This window comes from Panthera onca, chromosome D2 (genome assembly GCF_046562875.1).
Source record: "Panthera onca isolate mPanOnc1 chromosome D2, mPanOnc1 haplotype 2, whole genome shotgun sequence".
NCBI lineage: Eukaryota > Metazoa > Chordata > Mammalia > Carnivora > Felidae > Panthera > Panthera onca.
This window is the reverse complement of record NC_138349.1, coordinates 50639150-50664477: the sequence shown is the minus strand read 5'-3', so window position 1 is coordinate 50664477 and position 25328 is coordinate 50639150. Positions and strand designations below refer to the sequence as shown.

Here is a 25328-nt window from a genome sequence, read left to right as displayed (position 1 = left end):
CACACAGCACATGACCATCCCCTATCATGATGAGCCAATAAATATTCAGAGATTTAAAATTCCATCCTTGGTTCATATTCTGATGAGGGTTCTAGTTGCTTTGATGTGTCCCTAATTTTAATTATCAAAAATAATTAGGACCAGGGACTGTATCTTCCCAACATCCAGTTAGGGAAACCCATTCCTGGCAAATGTAGTTTGGGACAGAAGTGAACAGCATGGATTCTGTGGCCCGTCACTCACCAGGATGACTTTCTCTATCTCCTTGGGTGCGCACCAGTGAAACATGCCGGTAGAATCATACTTCTTCACGTTAGAGTCCATGTTGTCAATCTGATCATTGCCAGGAATTAACAAGGGGTCATGCCTGGGGAGAAAAGGACAAGAAAACCTAAGTGGAAAATGTAATAAATTATAAATGGAAAGTGCCCCCTGAGTTACATCTCAGAGGAGTTGAAAGATGCACAGGAAGTGGCTGTCACTGAAGGCCATTCTTTTGCTTACAGAACCCATTCTTTGAAAGACAACTACCCCAACTGCCATCGCCACTTGGAAATGCAGGTGACCTTTATCAGCTAATAATTCTACCTTCCCCTCCTGTTCCTATTTCTCTAAAATGGCCTTCATGTCATTCTGTGGATTTAGCCTCCTTTTCATGGATATCCCTCCCTCCTATTCTCATTTTACCAGCTATCCAATCTCCCCAGTGACCGCACGCATGCACACACACACACACACGCACACGCACATGCACACACTCACACCAAAGGGTTGTTATTAGCATTGGCAATGAAGAGGAAGGAATAGGAATAGAGCCTCATGCTGACTGACTGGCATGAGGATGGAAAGCCAATTACTTGCTCTTTCTGACTACAACTTCTGACGTGATGCTCTTCGCAGTAAAAGCTTTAACAGGCTGCACTTTAAATATTTTAGCAATTTGCCCAATCAGATTTTGCTCTCCCCGGCTGAAGCCCTTTAAAGATTCAGCAGCATGTCACTTCAGAGCAGATTGACTACCAAATGCCCACATCTGGAATACATGATTTCAATACTAAACAACACCCTCTCTCCTTGCCGTGACAACTGTATTTGCACTAACGGTCCAATGACGGTCTCCCCCACCCCCACTTCACCTCCCTGCTGCAGCATTCCTTGGATGGGAGCTCACGCTCAGGTGCATCTTAATAAACTTGTCTTGAATTCGCTCTCTTGCCTTGTTTACTGGTGGAAAGGGAAGATGCTGCTCTAGAGACTTCCCCTCCAGTGGGTTGGCAGATCTTCGCCAACAACCTTAGGAATTATAATAAAATCAGGCAGGTCTAACAGGCTTACAGCATAAGAAATATACTCCTACAGCTTGGACTATGTCCATTGTCAGGTTCCATCTGTGATAGTGATTTCATATTCCCATTTGGGGGGAGGTCATTTGGGTTTCTACAACATTGACCGCATATAATTGGGACAATGTTCCAGGAATACCTAGCTCTCATTGCAGGGGAACTATCTTCCCTAATAACACTGCCAATTTAAGACAGAAAATATAAATAGGTCCAAATTCCAAAAACTTACTATCAAGTGATTTTACCTTTTAAGTTATCTATTTCAAGCATCCAAGGGTAATCTTTATTGAGTTTTCAGTATTTCTCCCTCTGAAATTTCTCTGATGCTTCTCACTTATATATCCACTACACAGAGTGGGACAGGAATGGTCCACAGACCTAGAATTAATCTTTCAAGATATCTATTGTGATTCCCCTCCCTTCAATATTCCTTCCACCCTCACTCAAGATGGGAAAATTCTCGCTGCATTTATTTATTCCTGAGAATTTGCTTTTAGTCTATACCAAATGACAAATACCCTGTGAGGCAATCCTGCAAAGTTACCTTCAACAAACATGCTGGATTACTATAGGAACTGTCATATATAATCTTCAAAGGGGAAAAACACTCCACCTTGGAATAGCGTCTCAGTAGCTGAGCTGTTGGGAGGTCTTAAGGTGTTGTAAACTACCAGGCCACCTTTCAAATACTGAACTCGGTCAAAACTGCTAAAATAAAATGGCAGTTTCTCTTAAGAACTGGTCACAGATCAGGGCAAGAGCAACTTTTGATTTTTTTTATCCTTGAAGAATCTTCAATAGTTGTTGTAGATACCATCTGGGATAGGTAGGTGGATAGAAACCACCAAAGAGAAGAGATTTAAGAAAATGAACAGAATGAACTCTTCTCAGCCCTAGAAGAACATATTTTGCAAGAGGATCTTAATAAATTTACCTCAGAGAAATAGAACCAGGTTCAAATTCTCTTGCCCAGTTTATTGGTTGGAGAGGAAGTATTATCTCAAGAAGGTCTGAGTACTGCCCCTAATGTATTCAGGATTTAAAAGACAGCCAGGACAATATTTACATAAAATCTGCAAGCAAGCAAATGATATAGCAAGCTGGCCAAAATTCCTTCTAGAAAATATGTGTCTTGGGTGGAAGAACATACATTCGGCTTCCCTACCTTTTTGGGAAAGAATCATTCTTTGGTCACAAAGGCCTCCAACTTTCATCTTAGAAAAGTAAATAAACAAGGCTGATGATCAGTCGTCCCTCAATAAGAAGAAAAAAGACAGCCTTTTGTTTTCTTTTTATTTTTTCTTAACATTTATTCATTTTTGAGAGTGAGAGTGACAGAGCATGAGCGGGGGAGGGGCAGAGAGAGAGGGAGACACAGAATCCAAAGCAGGCTCCAGGCTCTGAGCTGTCAGCACAGAGCCTGACACGGGGCTCGAACTCACGGGCTGTGAGATCATGACCTGAGCTGAAGTCGAACACTTAACCTACTGAGCCAACCAGGCGCCCCAAAAAGATAGTTTTTTAATGTCAAGCCTCATTAAACTGGGGCTAGGGTTTGGAGAAAGCAGGTATAATTTCTTTTCAAAAAAATCCTATTTATTCTTGAAATAGAGTTGATATACAATTTTATATTAGTTTCAGGTGCAGTTTGACACTAGGGTTGTGAATCATGATTGGCACTGGAATATCTAGAAGCATCAGAGAAGTCTCAGTGGTATGCCTTGTTGCAGTAGGTACTCCCTATACACCTCTCACCCTGGCCTGGATAACTTAAATGTATAATCCAAGATATTCCTCAAAAAGTTTTATCTGAAGAACATGAAAAATCTCAAACAAAGATATTTTCTTTTCTGGCCAGCAGGGTACCTGGAATTCAAACTTTGATTTCTTAAATCGTCAACCAACCAATAAACATAAATTTCCTATTTTGATTCATGAATGGGAGATATCCTAATGATGAAGACACAGTCCCTAGTTAAAAGGAGGGTCATAATACAGCAAGAAAGAGAAAATGTCAATCAATAGTTGTGATACACCGTGATGAGTGTCATATCATGCAAGGTGGTATGATAATACCAAGAAAGAAACTGTTAATTGCCTGGTATTTGAGAAACATTAAGGAAGGCTTCCCAGAGAAGGTAACATTTTATCTGAGCCCTGAAAGGTGAGGAGCAATCTAAGCATATTTTAGTGTTGATCCACTAGCAGCCATTAGAACCTGCTCAGAGAACTGAGGCCCAAATGAGCCCACACATGGCACCCCCAACCACGGTTGAAGATGTTGGCTGTGGTATTGGCCCAACCTGAGGTATAGAAGACTCAGGCCAGGCACATTAGCTGTCTTTTTTTTTTTAATTTTTAAAAAATGTTTTATTTATTCTTGAGAGAGAGAGAGAGACAGAGATGAGCGGGTGAGGGGCACAGTGAGAGAGGGACACAGAATCCGAAGCAGGCTCCAGGCTCCGAGCTGTCAGCCCAGAGCCCGACGTGGGGCTTGAACTCACAAGCTGTGAGATCATGACCTGAGCCGAAGCTGGATGCCCAACTGGCTGAGTCACCCAGGCGCCCCATACAGTAGCTGTCTTCTGATGTGCAACGGTGGTCATCGAATGGAAGATGGAATCCACTGATTGTGTACAACTGATTCAGAACAGGCGACGAACCATGTGTGGAATTTCAATAGAACAAAAATCAAGTTTCCAAACACAAAGAATGTTATAAAAAATGGAAGGTTTTAAAAAAAAAAATGACATGAGTTGTGTCCCAAGGCAGTGGATTTCTCATCACTTGAGACATTCCAGAAAAGCTGGGATATAGAGATTTCATTCAAAACATTGGGTGAACCTAGAAGACTCTCAAGGTTTGAAGCACTGTTCTCTCACTGAGGAAGACAAGGCTAGGATTCTGAAATACTTGGCCACTGCCAGACATCAAAAAGCCAGAAGGCACTAAATAACTGAAGAAAGGTTGTTGTTGGAGCAAAGATGAGAGATAGGAAGAATTAAGACTGATCACTCTAGAGTTCCATGAAGGACCATAACTGTTTTTCCATCTGGGAGGAATATGATTCATTCCAGCAACACGAGCATCCATAACCACTTTGAGCCAGACAGGATAAATTTCTTTACCATGTCTGTTCCTGTAGTAACTTCAAGTGGCTTAGGTTGACTTGAACTCCTGAGAGGTCTCTGACATAGGTGAACAGTGAAGAGCCAGTTGGCTACAGGAACATGTGCTGCTAAACTGAGATTGATGGAGCTTATACAAACAAAAGAAAGTTCAAGCATTTGCCACTGAGCACAACAACCAACAGTGCCATGGTCAGAGGAGGCCCAGGAGAAGAACCTGGCAGTTTGTTGTACACAGAAAGGAAGACCACCAGAAACCTCTCTGAACAAAGCATCCCAGCATCACTGATTCACAAAATGATTAAGAGAACCCATTCAAATGTCCTCAGACAATTCCTCAATGACCACTTAGTTGGAATCAAGGGCAATACTAGATATTGTCTTTCCTATCTTAATTATTTTATACATTTGCCCAACTCACAAAGTAATCTCAACTCCCATAGAATGCACCATAATTGATTCAAGGCTCATTTGTCATTTACCACTGAGCCATGTACATGCGTTATTTTAGGATAACAGGAATGCCGTGAGGTGAGGTCTATCTGCTGCAGAGTTGTTAAATGGGCATAATTTTGTCCCCCACAAGGTCTGTACACTGAGTTTACAAAGTCTGTAAACTCTCAGTACCTCAGGATGTCACTATATTGTACAATATGGCCTTTAAATAAGTAATTAAATTAAAGTGAGGTCATTAGGATGGGCCCTAGTTGAATATGGCTGCTTAATTTATAAGAAGAGGAGATTTAGACATGGACATGTGCAGAGGGAAGACATGTGACATGTGAAGATAGTGGTATAAGACAGACATCTAGAAACCAAGGAGAGAGCCCTGGAATAGAGTCTTCCTTCTCCTACTCAGAAGGAACCAACCCTACTGACACCTTGATCTTGCACTTTCAAAATCCAGAACTATGAGAAAATCAATTTCTGTTGCTTAAGACAACAATAGCAAATATCTTACTTAAGACCACAAGAATACATGGCAGAGCCTTAGGAAACTCATACAAGAGTCCACCTTGAAAAAGGGGCATGAAGTATCAGATATCAGACCCTAGAAGGAACCCCAGCTGCCCTTCTTGTGCTTCAGTCTCACCTATTCACTTCATGGAGAAAAGCATCCTGCCACCAGTTTAGGAATACGTGGAACTATACCAGAAATACACAATATCTTATTCAAAGAGTTTGGGCCATGTCCCTTCCCTCCTCAGCACCACCTCACCCCAACACACGTGTATAATTAGATCTAAGAGGGAACTTCTCTCTAGTCTTTAACTTGTATCCACATTTTTGGATCAATACCTATGACAACCCAGCTCAAAAGAAAAAGGAAGCCTGTGCACCAGCTAGTTAATGTATTCATCTGAACCAAGAGTCGTTCTCCAAAGGGTACATTTTGGGGGTGGATCACTGAGGGCGGGAAACCACTATTTCCTTAGTGATGATATGGCACAGTGGCTCCACATCTTGGCTTATCTACCACTTGTTACATTGTGCTTTGCCTCAATGTCTTCATCTGTAAAATGAGTGTTAATCACCATCATGACTTAATGGATTCCATTTGAGGACTCCATGAGTAAAGTCCTGTCATGCGCTTAGCATAGAACCTGACACAGAGCTTTCCTTTAAGAAGTGCTAACTACCATTATTATTATCATTCTTTATACTCTGCTAACAACCCACCCATTTCTTTGTAGCTCTTCTGAAAGGAGACAGTAAAGGTAGAGCACTTCAATAATACAAATGCAGAGTTACTACAATTATTTCTACTACTGTTGCTACTATGAGTGGCTAGCCACTGTGAGTTGAATTGTTACAAATGTTGCAGGGCTGAAATTTTTACCTACCTTTTATGATTTACTCATCAAGGTAACACTTGCATGTAATTTCTGCTGTGACTACACATTTGTGTGCCTGGGAAAGAGACTGGATAAGTAACATGGCTAACGTGGCTCAGCCAGAGAGAGGAGAGGCAAGGTTTGAACAGACAGGTCTTGACCGGAAGCCAATGCCACTTGGCCCCGTTCCACCCCCTCCCACTTACAGGAGGCAGCTGGATCTTGTTCCTTCTCCATTGCAGAGCCCTGAAGTACAGTGCCCTGAGCTGCAAAGACAGGCAGACCAGCATGGCGGGCATTCATGAAATGCACAGCTTGTGTGAATAATCAGTACGAAATTGCCCCAAGAGCCTTTGTCAGGACAACGTGCTAAGGAGAGCCTCAATAATCGATTAAGCCTGGGACAGCTTTTGCCTTGTCCCGGTATCTGAAGGCTCTGTGCAGGAATACCCTCATTTTTATAGCAACCAAGGAGCTCCAATGAGTTAAATTTTTCATATCTATGCTTCTTGAATCTTAGCTCACACCTCCAAAGTCCACAGCTAGAAATTAAGTATGCCTGACTTCAAATAAAGAATAGAAGATCATTGTTTTGAGGGTTTGCAGAGCGAGGAATGCCACTTGCCATCAATTAATCTGAGGAAGTGAACTAAATGCCCTGCTACAGCAGAAACACAAAAAGCTTGCCTGGAAGACAAGTGCCTAAAGCAAAACCACAAATCCCTTTTCTAGCAAACCTGCTGTGAGGAAGCCAGTATTATATTTTAAAGAGCACAGTTCCCCTTCCAGGCAAATACAGCAAATCCCAGTTTTTCTGTGGCAGTGGGTTCAACACTGGCCTTCAGAAATGTACATTAAAGTATAAGTAAACAAACCAAAACACACACACACACACACACACACACACACACACACACACACACAAAAGGAGGGGGGTGAAAAAGGAAAGTTACAACATGCTCTTTGTTCTTTTTTTTAAGTAGGTTCAAGCTGGAGCCCAGCTCAGAGCTTGAACTCAGGACCCTGATATCAAGAGTTAGATGCTTAACCAACTGAGCCACCCAGGTGCCCGGTAATATGGTTTCTGAATTGTACCCTTTACTTGCTTGAGCTTTGGGGCTTCATTTATCATCTCATAGAGGCTCTCTCGTCATTCCACGCATCCCATGTAGGCTGAGGCCCCACCCTGCAGTGGTCTCCCTGGGAGATCAGAGGCTGGATAAAACGTGAGAGAATTTTTCAGCCCTCTGCAGGCTTCTTGTCCCGGTGGCAAAAACTAATTCTGTGGGGTGGATCTATCAATGTCAAGTGCCATTGTGGATCTGTTGGGATATTTTTGAGGCCTCACAGTTTGTCTCATATGTTCCCCCTGAAGCTTCCCTCCTCCATAACCAGAGACAGTTGTTTTCCCTTCCTAGGAGTTCCTATAGAAGTGAGAGATGCTCCTTCAGAGATAATAATTTGCATTTTTGTCTCATCCATTAGATAAGGAGCTTCCTGAGGGCAAGGAACTCCTATTTTACTCTTTAGCAAATTTCCAGAACCCAGCAGAGGACACAGCAGATGCTTAATAAACAACCAACCAACAAGAGGAACTGATGAATGATCTCTAGTCTGACTCTAATTCCTTGACTCTTAAGCCAGTCAATGCAAACTCACCAGACCTTTTAGGGAGACCAGAAAATGTGCCCAGTGACAGTTTACTCACCTTTGATATCTTGAGACAGTTTGCTGTGGGAACAACCAAGGCTCTTGCACTGTTTTTCGCTTTTCAAGGACTATATTTGAAACAGGGCATCTTGATCTAAAGGGAGACTCTGAAAACGGGACTTTAACTGGCCCCGCTGTCTGGAGTGTTCCTGGATCCAGATGCTGTAGCTGATCAGCAGGGAGGACTCATGTTTGATCGCCAGTGGTGGTCAAGACAGGTGTTCTGAACGAAGCAACTATTCAGTGCTCCACTGTCAAGTCTGAACATTTCTGTAAGGAGAGCCCCTATGACATCAGGTTTCTTTCACTGTTCTGACTTACGGAGGCAGTGGTTCTCATACCAGCTGCATCAGCATCACCTGAGAGCTGGAGAGAAATGCAAATTCTCAAGCCCAGCCAGACCTACTGAATCAAGCTGTTTTACCAAGATGCTGTAGATGATTCTGATGCATGCCTAAGTTTGAGAACCATTGCTATAAAGTGTTGCCCAGATGGAGAAACTATATGGTTTGAGTCAGTCCTACCAGAGATAGCAACTGTTTGCAGCATACCGACTAAAAGGCTATGGTTCTATCCAGCAAGGCCAGGGACAGAGCAATGCAAGCAAAGTGTCTAGGTGCGGAATTTAAGGAGGCACTTCATATGGCTCACCCTAGTCCTGGACCTCTTATCTAAATGGATAATTACAGGACTGATGACAAAAACACATCCAGGTTGCCCACCCTGCCTCTCTGTGACTCTCTGGAACCTGAACTGTTGTGTCACTTGATGGGGTTCCCAACATGGATGCCACACTCATATTCTCTCTGTTGTTGACTTCCACTCCCACGAGCTAATCAGCGAATAAGCAAACAGAAAAAGGCAAATGAAATATTAGTTCTTGTGAAGTACGCTTAAAAGTCAGTTTTCTAGTCTCCTTTCTTTTCATTTTTTCTGCCACTCCACGAAAGAAACAAGGCAGTTAGTAACTAAGTCCTGTTCAAGAACGACAGGCCATGCAAGTGAGTGTCTGACTGTGCTGAAGAGTGTCTCAGGCAGACCTCCTCAAAAGGGCTCATAGCTGGGTGTTCAGCACCATAAATAATCTGCCTCATTCTGGGGTGTATTTCATTTCTGGGTGGATACTATTTCCTGCTATGTTGCAAGGACACTGACTTTTGGCTCCTACCTTGGCTCATTCTTCAACACTGCCCCCGCCCTCCTGTGTAATGAGCATCTCTCCTGAGACACAGCTGTCCCCAATTCCCCCCCACCCACCCAACCCCCATCCCCCACTAGATGGCCATCTCTGGAGCCACCTTGACAAAACCAGGCTCTTCAGGCCAGGCTCTAGCCACTCTGTCAAAACTAAAGTCCCTTTCAACTTCTCTGTATCTATCTACATACATTTTTTTCCCTGCCTAACAAGTAAACAGTCAAGAGCTACTGCCACCTAATACGTCATCTCTTGGTAGGCAGCCACCACTCTAAAAGCAAGAAGGAAATTACTGCCTTTGTGTCTGGGAGACAACCTGGGAGGACTGACAGATTCTTCCGTCCTAGAGGAGAGCGTGCACGATGCTCTCGAAACGAGAGGTTGGGATAATAACCCTCTGCTGCACATGCAACTTGTCCAGAGACCTGTGTCAAATCCACCCAAGCCCTGGTATGATGAGCCCCACTATTTCTTTCTTCTCCAGTCCTGTGAGGGCCTGTCACTTGCTATTTGTGCATTTAGAGGTGAATTTACTTGGCTAAGCTGTCCCTGCCTTCCTTCTTCATTCTGCCAGTTGCAAAGAACAGCAAGAGTGGCATTCTGTCCCCAACTTGGACTGGGCTCAGGAAATTTTGCCATTTGCTATTACGAGAACCTCTCAAGTTGGCAGTCCTCACCAAAGACCCTATAAAAGGTATGAGGTGAAAGAGAGAAATGGGCCTTAACAAGCAGATGAGTTTATTTCAGTTGATGATCAGTAAATGCCCAAGAAGATAATCTGTTTTCCTCAAATCATATTTCCCCTCCTATTCAGCAAACTGATCTCTAATATTTTCTAGGTCTCGGGACATGAACTCCCCTCACCTGTTCAATTCCTCTGTTTTCAGTATTGCCAGTGATCCTTGCTAGCCTGGCTGTGGGCCATCTCTTCGGTAAATTGTATATCCAACACATCCTACATGAATCGTCATGGCTCATGGCCCCTCTATCTTACTCCTCCAAGTTTCCTAGGTCCTGGAGAAGCAGGTGTAACATCAACTGATGTCAGGAATGCTGTGTGTCCTTCTTGGGAAGAGTGGGGCCCACTTCTGCTCCACTATTCTATAGGAGACCCAGAGTGGTGTGGCACCCAAAGGACCTTGGCAGAGGCTGGGGCTGGCTGGGCCTTCCCTTCACACCTCTCTATTTCTGTAACGTGTGTCTTCACAAGGCTGCCCTGATGGAGAGTCCTAAACATCTCCTGACAATGTCACCAGTGATCCTCCCAAAACACCGCCTCCTCAAGAACTTGCAAAGGTTTCCCAATGCCTATGACAGACAAAGGCTTACATAAGTAGGTGCAAGAATACTCTCATACTTCCAGCTCCAGTTATGTCACCCCAGGGACCCCTTGCTCCAACCACACCAAGCCTCTTACAATGGCCCGAGCATTCTCCTTATTTCCTCCATTGGACAGAACAGTGAAAGAGTTCATAATATGGGCTTAGAAGCTAAACCACCTGGGTTCAATCTTCCTAATTAGGTAAGACTCACCAGATTCACTAGACTTTACATCTCAGTTACTCAGCTTCTGCATCGGTAAAATGGGGGAAAGTATAATTCTTACTCATGGAGTTATAGTTAGGACTCAGTGTGCTCAAAGGCATAACACTCTGGGAATGGTGATCCCTGGCATCCAGTACAATGAACAAGGGTAGGTATTGGTATTACTAGAGAACTCTCCTCATCAGTCAGGGGTAGATTTAATAAACCTTCCTTCACAAACCAGCCTCAGCCTCCCAAACTAGGGGTAATGACATCTCTCTCTGTTCTCACGGCCTCTGCTAGTACATCTCCAAGCTCCTTCTACTCTATTTTGCCATACACGCTTGTCTGTCTCCTACATTAAACTGTGATCATTTTGAAGACAGAGACCTACTCTAACCCGTCTTACTTTTCACTCCTCAAAGACGTTCTAGGCCTTGAATACAGTAGACTTCGATAAACATTTGCTGGGTGAGAATTAATCTGAGGAAAGGAACAGAAACAGCTGAAATGCACAGCATTTTTGGGTCCCATTTGAGAATATGGTGCGAGAGCCCAGACGTTTACTCTGTACTGCCTACCCAATGGAGAAATATTCCTAGGATCCAACAGAATTTGTGAATACAACTACGTGAAGGTGCCTGTGGAAAGAACTGAATATGATTGTAAGCTGGGCAGGGATTGAAGCAGTCCATGAATCTGCTTCAATTGTAGTCAAAGTGGTGCCCAGTGTCCTTTTTTTTCCCCCTAGAGAGTCTTTCTAGAGAGCTTTCATTTGATGTTCTGTGGGGTCTGTGAGACCCCCAAATTAAGAACACTTGACTTAGTTATCTAGAGACAATATGCTTGCCCTCTACGGCCTTGCAATGGAAGGGAAACACAGCCCTCCTCCCAAGGCACAGACTCAGTAGCAGAGACAAGTGGACAATGAGTGCTTGTTGATTTTAAAGGGAAACTAGGAGAAACTCCTTAAATCATTCCATGTTAAGAGACCAACAAGGAACGCGAATAACAAGAATCTGGGAAACTCCATGGCCCGCTCCTCCTTCGGGGGATGGGAAGCCAAAGGTTGTCTGTCATGACACAGGAATGCCTGGCTTGGAGCACAGACGGTTGCCATTTGGTTCAGTCTGGCTGCGAGAGTTGTTGTCTGTCACAGTGACTAAAAAACATAGTGCATCAGGATCCAGACACACAAAACGAAGCTGTTCACCTAATGACTGTGCCGAGAGTTAAGTGACACTGAAAAACCAGGGTATGTCTGATACCAGAACAAAGGGGAGACAAAGACCATCAGTGCAGAGTCCCGGCAGCATTTCATGCTGGCGGATGGTTTGCAAGAAACCCTCGCGCAGAGCCTGTTTTATTTGCAGAAGCCACAGTGGTAAATTAAAGCCCATCCTAGCCCATTCTGGGCTCTCCGGTTTCTCTTGGAGCTGTTCCTATCACTGCCCATAGGCCACTAAAACCTTTCCACGTTCAGAATGATTGATTCCGCTCAAACAAGCAAGCCGCAAACTCATGTCAAAAAACTCACTTCAAATAAGTCATTAGCTTCCTTTATGGATTTTTCAGGTCATGAGGAATAGGACCTAGGAGCCCTATCTTCTGCAGAGGAGAAAGGGAGTATGTGAAGAGGTGGGACGACCTGGAGAAGCCACCAGATGCTGCATGAGCCCCTCTCTCTTTTCAGTCAACAAGAGATGTATAACAGAAACAGGTCCTGGCAACCTCACTGTCAGGGCCAGGTATTCCAACCAAACGAAACTGCACATGCTGGAAGTGAAGGGAAAACGACGGCTCAGCACCCTGTCTTTGTCTCCAGAGCACTTGGGACACAGAAAGTCATGGCAAGGAAGGAGTGTCTGAGACTTTCTGACTCCTCATGGGACAGGCTGTTTCAGCTGAGCCGCAAGTGAGACTGCGGTGGGCAGGTGGGTACAGAAGTAGCTGTGGCCGTTGCGGTAGCCCAAAGGCACCAATACCAGAAACCCAAGTTCCGTAGCTTGGCAAGCTTCGGCTCACCGCCTGACCCACGTTTAGCAATTCTGATGTACCACGGAGCAGACAGCTCCAGCCCGGGATGACTGCTCCCTCAGTCCCTCTCCAACAGGCAATGAAAGCAAGACCCACTTTGAAAATTCTCCCCCATCATGCAAACTGACATAGGCATGCTTTTCAAAAACCCACAGCCAATCTGTTGATCATTACTTATTTACAAAGGCCTTCAGGCAGAAAGTCCTGTAAAAACCATACTTGATACGGTATACACTAGCTTTTTCTGCTTGTGGAAAAAAAGTCCCCCCAAGGCTACCTCAAACCATCACTTTCTATTGCACATAAAATGTAGCGTGTAACACTAAAGTATTTAATATATATGGTATAATATATCTACAGGAAAGGCATTTGTGTAGAAGTATGTTACCCTGGATTTGGTAATTTGATGTTTTGCTGAAGGCTACGACTTAAAAAAGCTTCCACCTCGTACAGAAGACCTGTCATCTTGGTACCCAAGAGCCAACAGAATAAAGAAGTACCCTTAAGCAGCAAAACTTTGACACAGCTTTGAAGCATATGAAAACAGTATAACGCCTCAGAATTATTATTACTCAAGATCAAAGAAATGAGCCATACTTTACATAGCAAACAGGGACAGGGAATTTGGCTCCAAAGGTTTCAGATTTTTCAGACTTCTCTTTATTTATTTATTTGCTTCTCTAAATTTAGGCAAAAGAAAGCGCCTGGGCTTTTCTCTACTTTAAATGGATAAAACTATTAGCAGTAGATAAGGCGATTACCTAAAGGTGAGTAAATAGGAAATGAATGGTAGCATGACAACTGGCATCGTAAAAATGAGAAGCTTGGCAGTTGGTGCATTTCATTGCTCCTCATAAAGTGTAAACAAGCATGTAAATCAGCAACACCCCAGCAAGATTGAGCGAATGGGCAGGCAGAGGACTGGTAAGGAAACATTTAACAGGAAGAGATGATCATAACGGAAAAGGACATGGGGCCAGGGGCTTCCTCCATGGGAACCTGTGCCCTGGACCGTATGGAGGACTGCCCCGTCTGTGTCCCAGAAGGGTGGCCGTGGAAGGCCAGGAAGATGCGAGTGAATGGAGGGAGGGAAAAGTAGGGGGAAGTGGCCATAATTGTATTTCAGTAATCAAAGGGAGGGGAGCAGCCAATGGCAATGAAAAGAAGAAAGAAACATCAAGATGGCAGGTATTTCCAAGGCAGTTATCATTCAGGGGTCACTCTTGTTTCATCACTGGGGTGCTGGAGAGTTAGGATGTTGGAGGAAATAAGCACAGGATTGGCAGATGAGTCGAAGACAATCTGGGGAAATGAAAGATGAAGAGGCCCGGAAGAGAAACCTGCAGAAGTCTGTCGAAATCTGGTTTCATTTGCCATTTCTGAGAGGAAGCCATAGTCAAGACAGAAAGAAGGATGGGAAGGAAGGAAGGGGGGAAGAGGGAGGAAAGAGAGGAAGTGAGGAAGGAAGGAAGGAAGGAAGGAAGGGAGGAAGGGAGGGAGGAAGGAAGGAAGGAAGGAAGGAAGACAGAAAGAGTACACACACGCCGTATTTCATAATTAATACTGCTTTTAGCCTGAGCAGAACTGGATTACTTTTGAACTTTGCTTTGGCAAGTCCACAGATTATTAGACTTTTTTATCAGTCAAAATCAATTAACAGAAATTTGATTTCAATCGACAGGATAAAAGGAAGGTAATCTTCAGGTTCATTTTTGATTGTGATGATACATCTCACATATGGCCTTAAGTACAGAAAACAGTCCTCGGAGGGACTCCAGCAGAAAGAGACTTGCCAGAGGCAAACTAACCACATGAGTTCCTCTGATTGGTTGCCGCCGTCATTAGTGCCACTGCTGTTTAGGAACTACACATAGACAGGACATGGTGACAGCTAAGACTTTAAAGCCTATGTATTTTTCAAACAGCTTTTCAAACTGTTTTTCATGACAGAATTTTTTCAGCTCTATCATTAACTGCTGACAAGCTGACAGAATAAATACTCCAGCCTTTAAGAAGCCACCTAACGATTGGTCCCCTCCCCCGCCTCGTGCTTGCTGGGGAGGGGCGGCTCCAGGCCTGGGCAAGGCGGGGAGGGGGCCGGGAGAGGAGGAGAAGGCGCTCAAGGGGGACCCGCATGGCCCATGGCCCCTCTTCTTACCTCATCAGCTTGGGTGAGGAGCTTGGTGAGTTCCGCATGCCTCCGTTCCGTTGCTTTTTTTTGGGGGACAGTGTTGATGGCGGCTCATCTTCAACTGGAAATATAGGCAGCTCATGAGATTATGAACAGTTTGAGGGCAGACCGTGAAATACAGGCAAGCTATCAAAGGACACACACTCACGGCTCAGTCACTCACTAGGAATTCATGGCTGTCTTTTAGGACCCAGTGACAAAGACCAAATGCGTTAGTCAAAGAGGCCGGTTTCGAAAAGGTGAAACCATCACCCCTTAACTCTCCAGCCTTTGAACATGCACTTTAAACAGACTAAACCAGTTTGTAAAAGCCCTACCATAAGAAAGGAAAGAACGTATGATTTATCTGTATATAAAATATATTACATATATGGGAACACTCAATCATTTTTCTTAGTTAATTTTAGTTACTTTGTTGAGTAATCGAATGGGTTTCCTCATAAGCAAAATCAGAAATAAAGTTGTATGGGAAATAGCAGCATAGTAGCCGCCAACCAGCTGATTCTACAAATAAACCAATGTAGCTGGTGCCTAATCCCTGCACGCCAGACGAAGAGCCTTGGAGAGAGGCAAGGATTTGAGGCCTTGACAGCCAATGTTTCAATCAGTCAGGGCTGGGAACACTGATGCATGCTGGCTCAAGGATCCATAGCCCATCTCGGCTCTTGTCCCCGTACCTCCCTAGAGGGAGAGCATGTGGGGTTGTGCACAGAGGATCCTTTTTTAACTCATTAAGACTGGGCTGTGAGTTTGGAGAACCAGGCCGGAGAAGAGTACCCACATGAAGGAGGAGGTTGCCATTGAATGGTATCTCGGATGATGTGGTGGGGGCAGGGAGGGAGGGCAGCATAGGGGGTTGGAAACCAAAGGCTGTTTTCCAAATGTCTAAACCACACAGATCGCTAAGCAATATGAAGGTTCGCTCACAAACAACACAGCACACTCTACTGCTTTTGCCCAAAGACACCCGCTAATAAGCTTTATAGATGTATTAGCCTGCATCATGCTTCTTTTTAAGAGAACTGCTTGATAATTAGCAGATGCGCACCCAGCCTGTCACCCAAGGGCATCAGCGGCAAAAGTCTAGCCCTCCTCTCCCCACCCCCACAATTCAGGCTAAAGCTGTAATGTCAAGAAGGAAAAATAGGATCCTTGGATTCTTAGAGTTGACTGCAACACAGACTGGGAGGAAGCACCCTTGAAACTCAGAATGCACGGCCGTTACCTTAAAGCTAAGAAGAGAAATATTAGCAGTGATGACATCAAAAGAAGCTTGACATACGTTAATGGTGTACAAGTCTCGGGTGGGGGGACAATGTCACCTCAGCTACTCGAGAATGCCCAGGAAGACCCATATCAGGACATGCATTATATGGTACTTTCCTGAAAACCCTAAATAAATTTAGTGTTACCATACATGGTTCCAAGGGATCATAATAATCCAACTATCTTCCAAACCTGCTTCAGAGTGTCCCACTTCGTAGGTTCCCCTAATCCACTGTTAGTCTGGGGTCGTCTATATTCTGGCTGACACGTGGAAAGGGAGCAAGAACGCGGTTTGAGGTGAGAGTGATTCCAGAAGGCAAGGAAGCACCTACAAATGCCCACAGCCCACTCACTCCAGCAGCTGCTCCCCCGCCCCATTCCCCCTGAGGCCCAGGCTCAGGCTGCGACCCTATCAGTCACTTAGGGCTCCAGGCAGGAACTATGTGGCTGGGAGGATATCGCATCTTATCAGAAATGAGTATCCACAGCAAATCACACAGAGACTAAACAGCACTTAAAAGATTAAAGGAAATAAATACAAGCCACATAAATGCTATTGAAAAAAATCACTTAGAGTTGATATGCATCTCTCGGCAAGCAAACAGGCACTCTGAGCTTGACCTGAATTCATCTTCCTTTCACAGGATAGGAGGCCAGGCATCCCAGGTTAATAATGGGGTAGAAAGGCAGTGAGAGAGGGAGAGAGAGAGACAGAGAGAGGGGGGGAGGAACAGGGAGACAGAGAGAGAGAGAGAGAGAGACGTGTGTGTCTAAGTATACTTTGGCGTTTTCCGCATCTAAGGATGGGGTAGAAAGTCTTGCATTGATTCCACCCATAATACAAGGTTGCTTTTTAATATGGACCGCCTACAGTTGTACTGTGTTCAGGGTGACGTCGATTCGTTGAGTCACAGGACAGACTAAAATAATGTGTGCGTGTGAGTGGGTCTAGTGGGGGTGAGTGTCCTTGCTTCTCTATCACACAGGCCTCCTTAGGCTTGGAGTGACATATCCAAAAAGGTTCTTCACCTAACCTAAGCTACTATGACTTAGCTTCATTCAAGGACCCCAGATGTTACCATGGTTTTGTCCAATTTATACGCTGAGTCTATTTTAGTTAAGACCTGAACAGAAGTCACACTCATTGGCGTTTCTGTTGGATACCTCTGCTTAACTGTTGTTTCCCCATTGGCCCTGGACCTATAATAACCCACTTTGGTTAAGCGTGGGTTATCCTTGCACCTTGTCACTGTTTGTTTACCTGCAGCGATCTTCAAATGGAAGACATGTAAGTTACCCAGCTCCAGGGAGACACTTCGTTCTAGTGCTAAAATTATACCTCCTTCTACGCAAGGAAACTATTTATTTTCATTGCAACTCACAAAGATCATCCATCATAATCATGCTGCATTTAAACTGGGATTTGTTCTCTTAAATGAAACTCATGTTCAAAGGTTTCCTCCTGCACTCACAGGTGTAGAAATGCAGATCTGTTCCCTGAAGAAATGGGGTGGGGGGGGAAATGTCTTCAGCTTAAATATATGAACGTTGGGTAATGGAGACCATTACATATGGCTTAGATCCCATGAGAGAAGTAGTGATAACTTCTTTCTCATAAGTAGGTTATAAACCATATTTAATTATTAGCCTTTCTACGGATTCTATCAATTTCTGCATATTTAAAGAAAGCAGACCTAGAAAAACTTTTAGTTAAGCTATAAAATATAATTTTCATTTCATGGCTTCTGTGACTACACGAAAGGAGTAAAAATTGAATTACAAAGGAGACTTAAATTTACTTACTTTCACGAGATACAAACGTATTGAAGTAATTGGCCAGTACCTCCTATCAATGCACATTTTCAGGCTCTTACTTAGACTGCGTTTTGGCTAATTTGGCTAATTACAATACACCTCTGTCTCCATCATTTTCACCTGCACCACACTGTGGACGATATGATCTCTGAAAGGAACCTGACTTGCCAGCTTCTTTAAAACACAAACAAGTTCAGGAATCTTACGTGGAATTTTTATAGGAGCTGAACTCCATCCAGTCTCCAAGTCCTCATAAAATTCAAGGGCTTGTTTTTGCACATCCCTAAGTATAACACTTAATGTGCTGTTGTAACTTCCCAGAGCTCACTTGTCTAATAGGCACTGAATCTAACAGTTTTACAGTTTGGGAAGACTCAGTGCTAGAAAAATGTCAGGCAAGTCTAATGAGGCTTCAGATCCCTTGGTTTGCGCTAGAGTTTAATTTAAAGTTACAATGATGTTTTAACATGTTTGCTTATACTTGACTAAAGAGGATTCATTATTTCAATGACATAACCTCCAGACAATGTTCTGGGAATTGATTTAAGATGTGGTGGTAATTCCAACAGCCTTAATGCAGAGTCGAACATCTGTAACAACATTTTACTCGACTCTTCATCGGCATTCTGTTTTCAAGCGAAAGCAAGGCAACATCTTCCAGAAACACTGGCCAGAACTCTGGGCTTATTTCAAGATGATCCTATATTTTACTGGATTTTTTTCTAAAACAGAAATCTCTTTTTTTATTGGCCTCGCCAGCTTGCAAACACTGTGTCAGGGTTACCAACGCCTCTTTGTGGGCCTTTTGAGTAAAATGGGGCCAGGATTCCACCTTTCAGCTTTCCCAAATAGCCCAGTGCTGACATGTGATGGATCTTATGCTCAGCTCCAGCCTGGGGCACATTCCTTCTTCCCTGTTTCCTCCACAGGGTTTAGGGGGATGAGGCCCTTTGACACTTAAAGGTGAATTTGTTGGCTGGAGTTAAAAAACAGTTCAAAGCAAATAAATTCGGAAATGCAATAAAAGGCAAACAACCCATAAACATGAGTCGACTGGCTATCTCCATTACGTTATGAATCACCACATCTGGAGAAACCCACATCTGCACACACTTAGCAGGTCATTAGTAATGTCATATTCACACTGGAATCACTCAGAGTGAGCGGCATGCAAAGTGGCTTGAACGCAAAGGCATCTAGCTAACAGGGCTTCCGACTAAAGTCTTGAGCAAGCTGCTAGTTTGAGGGCAGGGTCACTTTAATTGTTATTTATTGTTTTCTATGGCTTTTCTCTTTGGTCTTTTGCTGCCCAACAAGCTGAAGGCATGCTGAAACCAACAATAGTACATCTTTCTTCTTCAACTGAGCTCAGCAGGTTAAGCTAGAACACTAAGGGGTGCAGTTATTAAAATAAGGACGGGCTCCAGAACTCCTTCACCTGGCTCGGTCACAAGCCGAGAATTGTGAGTTGTGTCCTTGAACTCAAATGGGTCTTTGGGATAGCGCGATCTAGCTGCAACCTTGACTGCCAAACAATAACGAGAAAAAGAAAACGGAAATGAATCCTCTGCAAAATTTTTCATTAGGAAAGTTCCAAACAAGTTTTAACATTGAATAGAATGATCGCTTTACATGAAAAGGGAAGTTTCTTCCTCACAGCTGAACTGCAGTTTTTCTTTTTCTTTTCTTTTACCCCGATGGCTTCTTGAAATGCTTTTTGCTGGGTTTTTGTCATCAACGTCAGAAAGGATAATATGTCAGAACAATATTGTTTGTGAAATAATTTCCAAAAACCTACAGAGGACCCTTCTCCCCTATGACATAATACACAGACACCAAAAACTCAGTTTAGCCGCAAGACCAGACCCATTATTTCCTGAAGTCTGCTAGAATGCATCCTACTGACTAATCATTATATTGCAAGTTATCAATCTTCAATGTTAAAGTGTCATTTTCATCCCACACCGCAGGTTTGGTCACTTGGCCATGATTGCTGCCTAATTTGTATTAAATGCCATAGGTTTGCAACTCCTAAGAAGGAAGGATGTGTAGCATCTCTTTGTGTCATGAGTGAGAAAAAAAAAAAAAAAGTGGGTGTGTGTTTTCCATCTTTCAAGATACAAATCTTGTTTTACTAAAACTGAGATTCGATCAAAAAGAATGAGATCCTGCCATTTGCAACAATGTGGATTGAACTTGAGTGTATTATGTTTAGCAAAATAAGTCAGAGAAGGACAAACATCATATGATTTCACTCATATGTGGAATTTAAAAAACAAAGCAGACGAACATAGGGGAAGGGAAAGAAAACTAAGAGAAAAATAGAGAGGGAGACAAAACATAAGTTTGTTCTCTCTGAAACAGAACAAACTGAGGGTTGCTGGAGGGAAGTGGGTGGGGGATGGACTAGATGGGTGATGTGCAGTAAGGAGGGCACTTGTTAGGATGAGCACTGGGTGTTATACGTAAGTGATGAATTGCTGGGTTTTACTCCTGAAACCAATACTACACTGTATGTTGACTAACTTGAATTTAAATAAAGTTTTCTAAGAAAAGGAAAATAGGAAATTTTGCTTCTGGTATGTGTCTAATTTTGAGGATGGGGTAGAGATGGGAGAGAGACGTATAGAGGCTGGCAAAAAAGTGTTTAGCGGACTTAAAGTGTATATTTTATTTTAGTTTTTTTAATATTTATTTATTTTTGAGAGAGACAGACAGATGGTGAGCAGGGGAGGGGCAGAGAGAGAAACAGAGGCACAGAATCCAAGGCAGGCTCCAGGCTATGAGATGTCAGCACAGAGCCCAACACGGGGCTTGAACCCATGAGCTGTGAGACCTGAGCCAAAGTCGGACACTTAACTACTGAGCTACCCAGGCACCCCTTAAAGTGTGTATTTTAAATTTAAGACTGTTTACAATGAAAGTAAACATTTGGCACAGGTAAAAAATGAACTAAAATAAAACTAGGGTAAGGAGAGAGGGTAAAATTGCCAGACTAGGGATGTTAACAGTGTGCTTCCTACTTTCTGTATGTTTACCAAACTTTCTCCCCAAGAAAAATCATGTTAAGTCACAGTAATACCGTAATTTCCCAACAGGTAATTCACAATGGACAAAACTCCTAAACTGACCCAACCTCTCTCTAATATGATGGAAAGGCTTAGCCTTTCCCCAGAAAATCTGGGCTAGTTAACTCTCAAGGTCTTATAATGTGGCCACGAAAGAGCAATCCACAGAATGGCCCCTGCTTCCCGGAAGGATGTCTCCTGTCTTGTAATCATAGACTACCAGAACCCTGGCTGCCTGTCACACAAAACAGACAGGTGAGAAGGTGCAGATGCTTCCAGAAGCAATGAAGGAAAACAACAAGAACAACAAATGCCAGATAAATAATCCACACTGCAAGTTTGGTTTTATAATTGCTGTATAGGAGCACTTGACTGTTGGTTCAGGATGAATCCCATAAGTGGGAAATGTCATGTGCCCATCAGTGAGATTGAGCCACTAAGGAGGCTAGGACACAGTGAGGCAGGCATCAGAGCCAAGTTCTATGCCTAGAGGGTCATAAGCAGGTCATGAACATGGGGAAGTTATAGTGGGTGATATCCTTGGAATGAGGGCTTCTGGTCTGAAAACCTTGGGATAACATTCATTCCCCCCAGAAAACTGGTGAACATTTTGCAGTATTATTGATAAGACCAATCCATAAACCTATATTTTGAAAGATCATGGGGAATATTGATACACAGATGAAATACGAAAGGATGAAGGACACTGTCTCTCAAAAGCAACGCCAACAATAATAATATTTCCAACACATAACATATGTAATTCTCTATAATTGAACAATCACTTTATCATTTACATTATCAGGCAGGATAATTTCACAACTTCTAGTCGAGGAATAGGAAATACATTTATTTGGAAAATCTAGAGGATGTAGGTTGAAAATAACACTAACCTGTCATTATGTAAAATGAGGATGGAAAGTATCTCCAAGTGGCCCTGCAGCCCCAGCACAGGCACAGGAGCACCTGCCCCCAGGTAGGCTGAGGGGGGCAGGGAGGGGAGGTTTGTTGGAGCTTTTTCGTTTCTGGCTTTTGTAGAGCTAATAGGAGGATGGGGAGGGAGATTTTAAGGAACAATAGGTTATGTAGAAGCTAATCACAGGGTGTATTTCTGGCTCTATTCACTGCCTGGGAAACCTGAATTGTGTAAGTTTGAGTCCATCAACACAGAGTAATGAAAGAATTCAGCTCCTACATGGGAGAGAGGAAAAATACTATATAAATATACTAACAGAACCCACATGACCTGGATTGCAATGTTCTCTACGGAAACACTGCAGACCTAATGGATCCTCGAAAATCAAACAGGGTGGATTAGATGTTACCTCCCGAACCCATTCCCCCTCCCCATCTCAAACCATAAGCCTCATGTTCTATGCATCCTGGTAGGAGTCCAACATTCATCAAAATGCCTTGTATCTAGAATCTCAGCTCGTATATCTTCGCTAAAAACTTGACCTGCTGTAATAACCTGCCCAATGCTCTGCTCTGCTCGGCATTTGGTAGAAAATTCCTTTTGGAGATCTGGTTGCCTTTGGCTCTTTCTTTTTTTTCCTTGGAACAGATTGTTTCTATCGTCTCAAGAGCAAAGAAAAGTCTCAAACGAAGACTAGATATTAGCTTCTCAGAGATAAAACACAAAGGTAAACAATGGAATTCTAAGCGCAAATACATGACTAAAATGAGAAATGCAAGAACTTCCTTGAATTAATGCTATGGAGTTTGGAGATCGGGAAGGTAGTAAAAGATGGAAGATAACTTTTACTTTGAATCAAACTGTGAAAAAAATATACAGGAGTCCAACAAAACAGCCCCTTCTCAACTTTCCTTTCCTTCTTTCCCTATTCTTTACTCTAACACCAATGAGATGCTCATGGCTTTGAAGCCAAAGGGTGTATCTGACTCCTTTCTGTAGCCCTGGCATGTGCAGTAACTGTTGGTGGGAGACAAGTTTCAGAGTAAGGATGAGACTTGCCAAATGCCCGGCATCAAGAGCTGCTTTCTTCTTGTATTTCTCGAGTTCCAGGGTCAGCAAACTATATTCTGGAACACGTTTTTGTATAGTCCATAAGCTACAAATGTTTTTACATTTTTGAATGGTTGGGGGACAATCTATGAAGAACGATATTTTGTAACACATTAAAATGATAGGACACTCAAATTTCAATGGCTATAAATACAGTTTTGTTGGAGCATGGCCACATTCATTGACCTACTGTCTATGGCTGTTTTCACTGTACAACACAGTTGAGAAGTTGCAGTAGAGATCTAGTGGCCCGCCAAGGCTGAGATGTTTACTAGCCAGCCCTTGATAGAAAAAGTTTGCTGATCTCTGCTCTCATTACTCTTCTCACATTTTCCTAGCCGTCCGGTTTCCAAAAATGACAATGTGTTTCCCCATATGCCACGATGGCCAGACAACAAAAGGAACACACATGGAGCCCACTTCAAGTGCACAGATTTGGGGAAGTCGGGAGGGGCAGAGGTAGTTTAGTAGTTCAAAGGTCCCTGCTATCCAACCTGCTAGGGGTCTGGCAGGTCCCCTTGCATTTGGGGAAACCAGTCAGGTGAGTTTCCCATTTTCCAACTCAAGCGAAGTCAGATTCATCTACCCTGCACTTTGAGAATCCACATCGACCATGAGCAATTCCTTGAAGCTGTCAGTATGTGCTGCAAATCCACCCTGAGAGAGCCCGCACAAGACAACAGATTAACCATTAGACTAGATATGTTGAAAATATACAGCTTCAACCTTTCCCCAGCTAGCTCAGAGCGATATATAGATGATTATTTCAACCGTCAGCTGCCGCATAGATTTAAACCCCTGCACAATAACTCCTGGATTCATCTGCCCCTTGTCAAACTTGCACGGCTTTAGTTGGAGGATACATGGTGTGGCAGTTTCACTGTGAATCCAGAATGATCCAGACGGCTGCTGTCTCTTTGTTAACAGGAAGCCAAACTGATGAGTTTGTAATGCATTTCTTATCAAAGGTAGTTTCAGAAAAGAAAATGTGCCCCATCAGTTTGGTTAGAATTTCACATATAGTAGATTATGGGCTTAATCAGAACATCTCTGTTATTTTCATGAGGAAATAGATAATTCTGTATCCATCCCATTAAAATCACTTTATACTGATGAATTATGTATTTATAAATTTATAATTATCTTTGATTTTTTCCCCTCCTTTCAGGATACTTAATAAAATCATCAGCTAGATCCCAGAAAACAATGGTACTTCATAGACACAAGCATGGTAATATATTTTTTTTAAGTTAATGCCGATCTTTTTGAGCTGTGTGTCTAAAATGATCATAGTGAATAAAGGGATTGTAATTTTCAACTCGTATGTTTAACAAAGACAAAATGGACTGTAATGGAATTTATGGAGCCTGTAAAGGAACTCTTTCTCTAATATGGTTTATTATCAAATAGATTTGGATTTACTGTAGGATAAATCAGGCCCCACTGAAATGTATCTAGAGAAAATGACTATAAGGTCCTGAACACTGCTCCTGGCACATGGAAAGTGCTGCCATTTTTTTGTTGTGCTTATTCAGTATGTAAAAGCCAGCATTAAAATTGTTATCTATCCCACCTTTATTTAAAATTCTGACATTTTATTCATCATGGATTTTTTGCACTTTGATTTAAAAAAAATATTGCATGGAACTATCACTTATCTTGATTACTGAGAGTTTTGGTGCCATCTTAAATTTGGTGCCCAAGGCAAGTACCTCACTCTCTTTCCTCAAACCCTGGCCCTGCCCTGCCCATTTCTCAAGAGTGTTCTCAAGAACCTGCTGGGTCTGCCCACCCTGCCTGTCATTACAAAGACGTTATGTTAGTTAGTATCTGCATGTGTGTCTACACACTCTCTTGTTCAGAACTGGGCAAGGCAGATATAAAACCAGAGTTATTCTTTTGATCACTTCATGCTGTTTGCATGAGATTGTTAAGGGAGACCCTTGCAAGAAAGGTTTCCTTGTGGATTTACAAATTGTCAGACATCCAAAGGAGTGGAGAAAAGATCATACTGCCTCAGGAATCTGAGATTTGCCACCTGCCTGGGGTGAGAAACAGAACAGAGAGAAAGGGTCAGGTCTCTCATGGACTTAATTTCACACTTCACATCAACTTCTTCTGGTTAACACAATGTTGATTTACATTTCTACTTTGGGGTAAAAGTTTTTGTTTGCTTATATGTTTTGACTC

The 25328-nt window shown here is 43.0% G+C and overlaps 1 protein-coding gene across 17 annotated transcripts in view; it reads right to left on the bottom strand.

Moving 5' to 3' along the window:
- KCNMA1 (potassium calcium-activated channel subfamily M alpha 1) overlaps window positions 1–25328 on the bottom strand; it is a 727105-nt gene that overhangs the window by 76862 nt on the left and 624915 nt on the right. For 15 of the 17 annotated variants that reach the window (XM_081790521.1, XM_078434452.2, XM_078434451.2 and 12 more), the window contains 2 exons: window positions 14931–15024; window positions 244–367 (listed from right to left, as the gene is read on the bottom strand). In XM_081790521.1, coding sequence (XP_081646647.1) covers window positions 244–367; window positions 14931–15024 — 218 coding nt within the window. Of the gene's footprint in view, window positions 1–243; window positions 368–14924; window positions 15025–19405; window positions 19570–25328 lie in introns of those variants that run through there. The other 2 variants (XM_078434449.2, XM_078434448.2) reach the window with 2 other exon arrangements.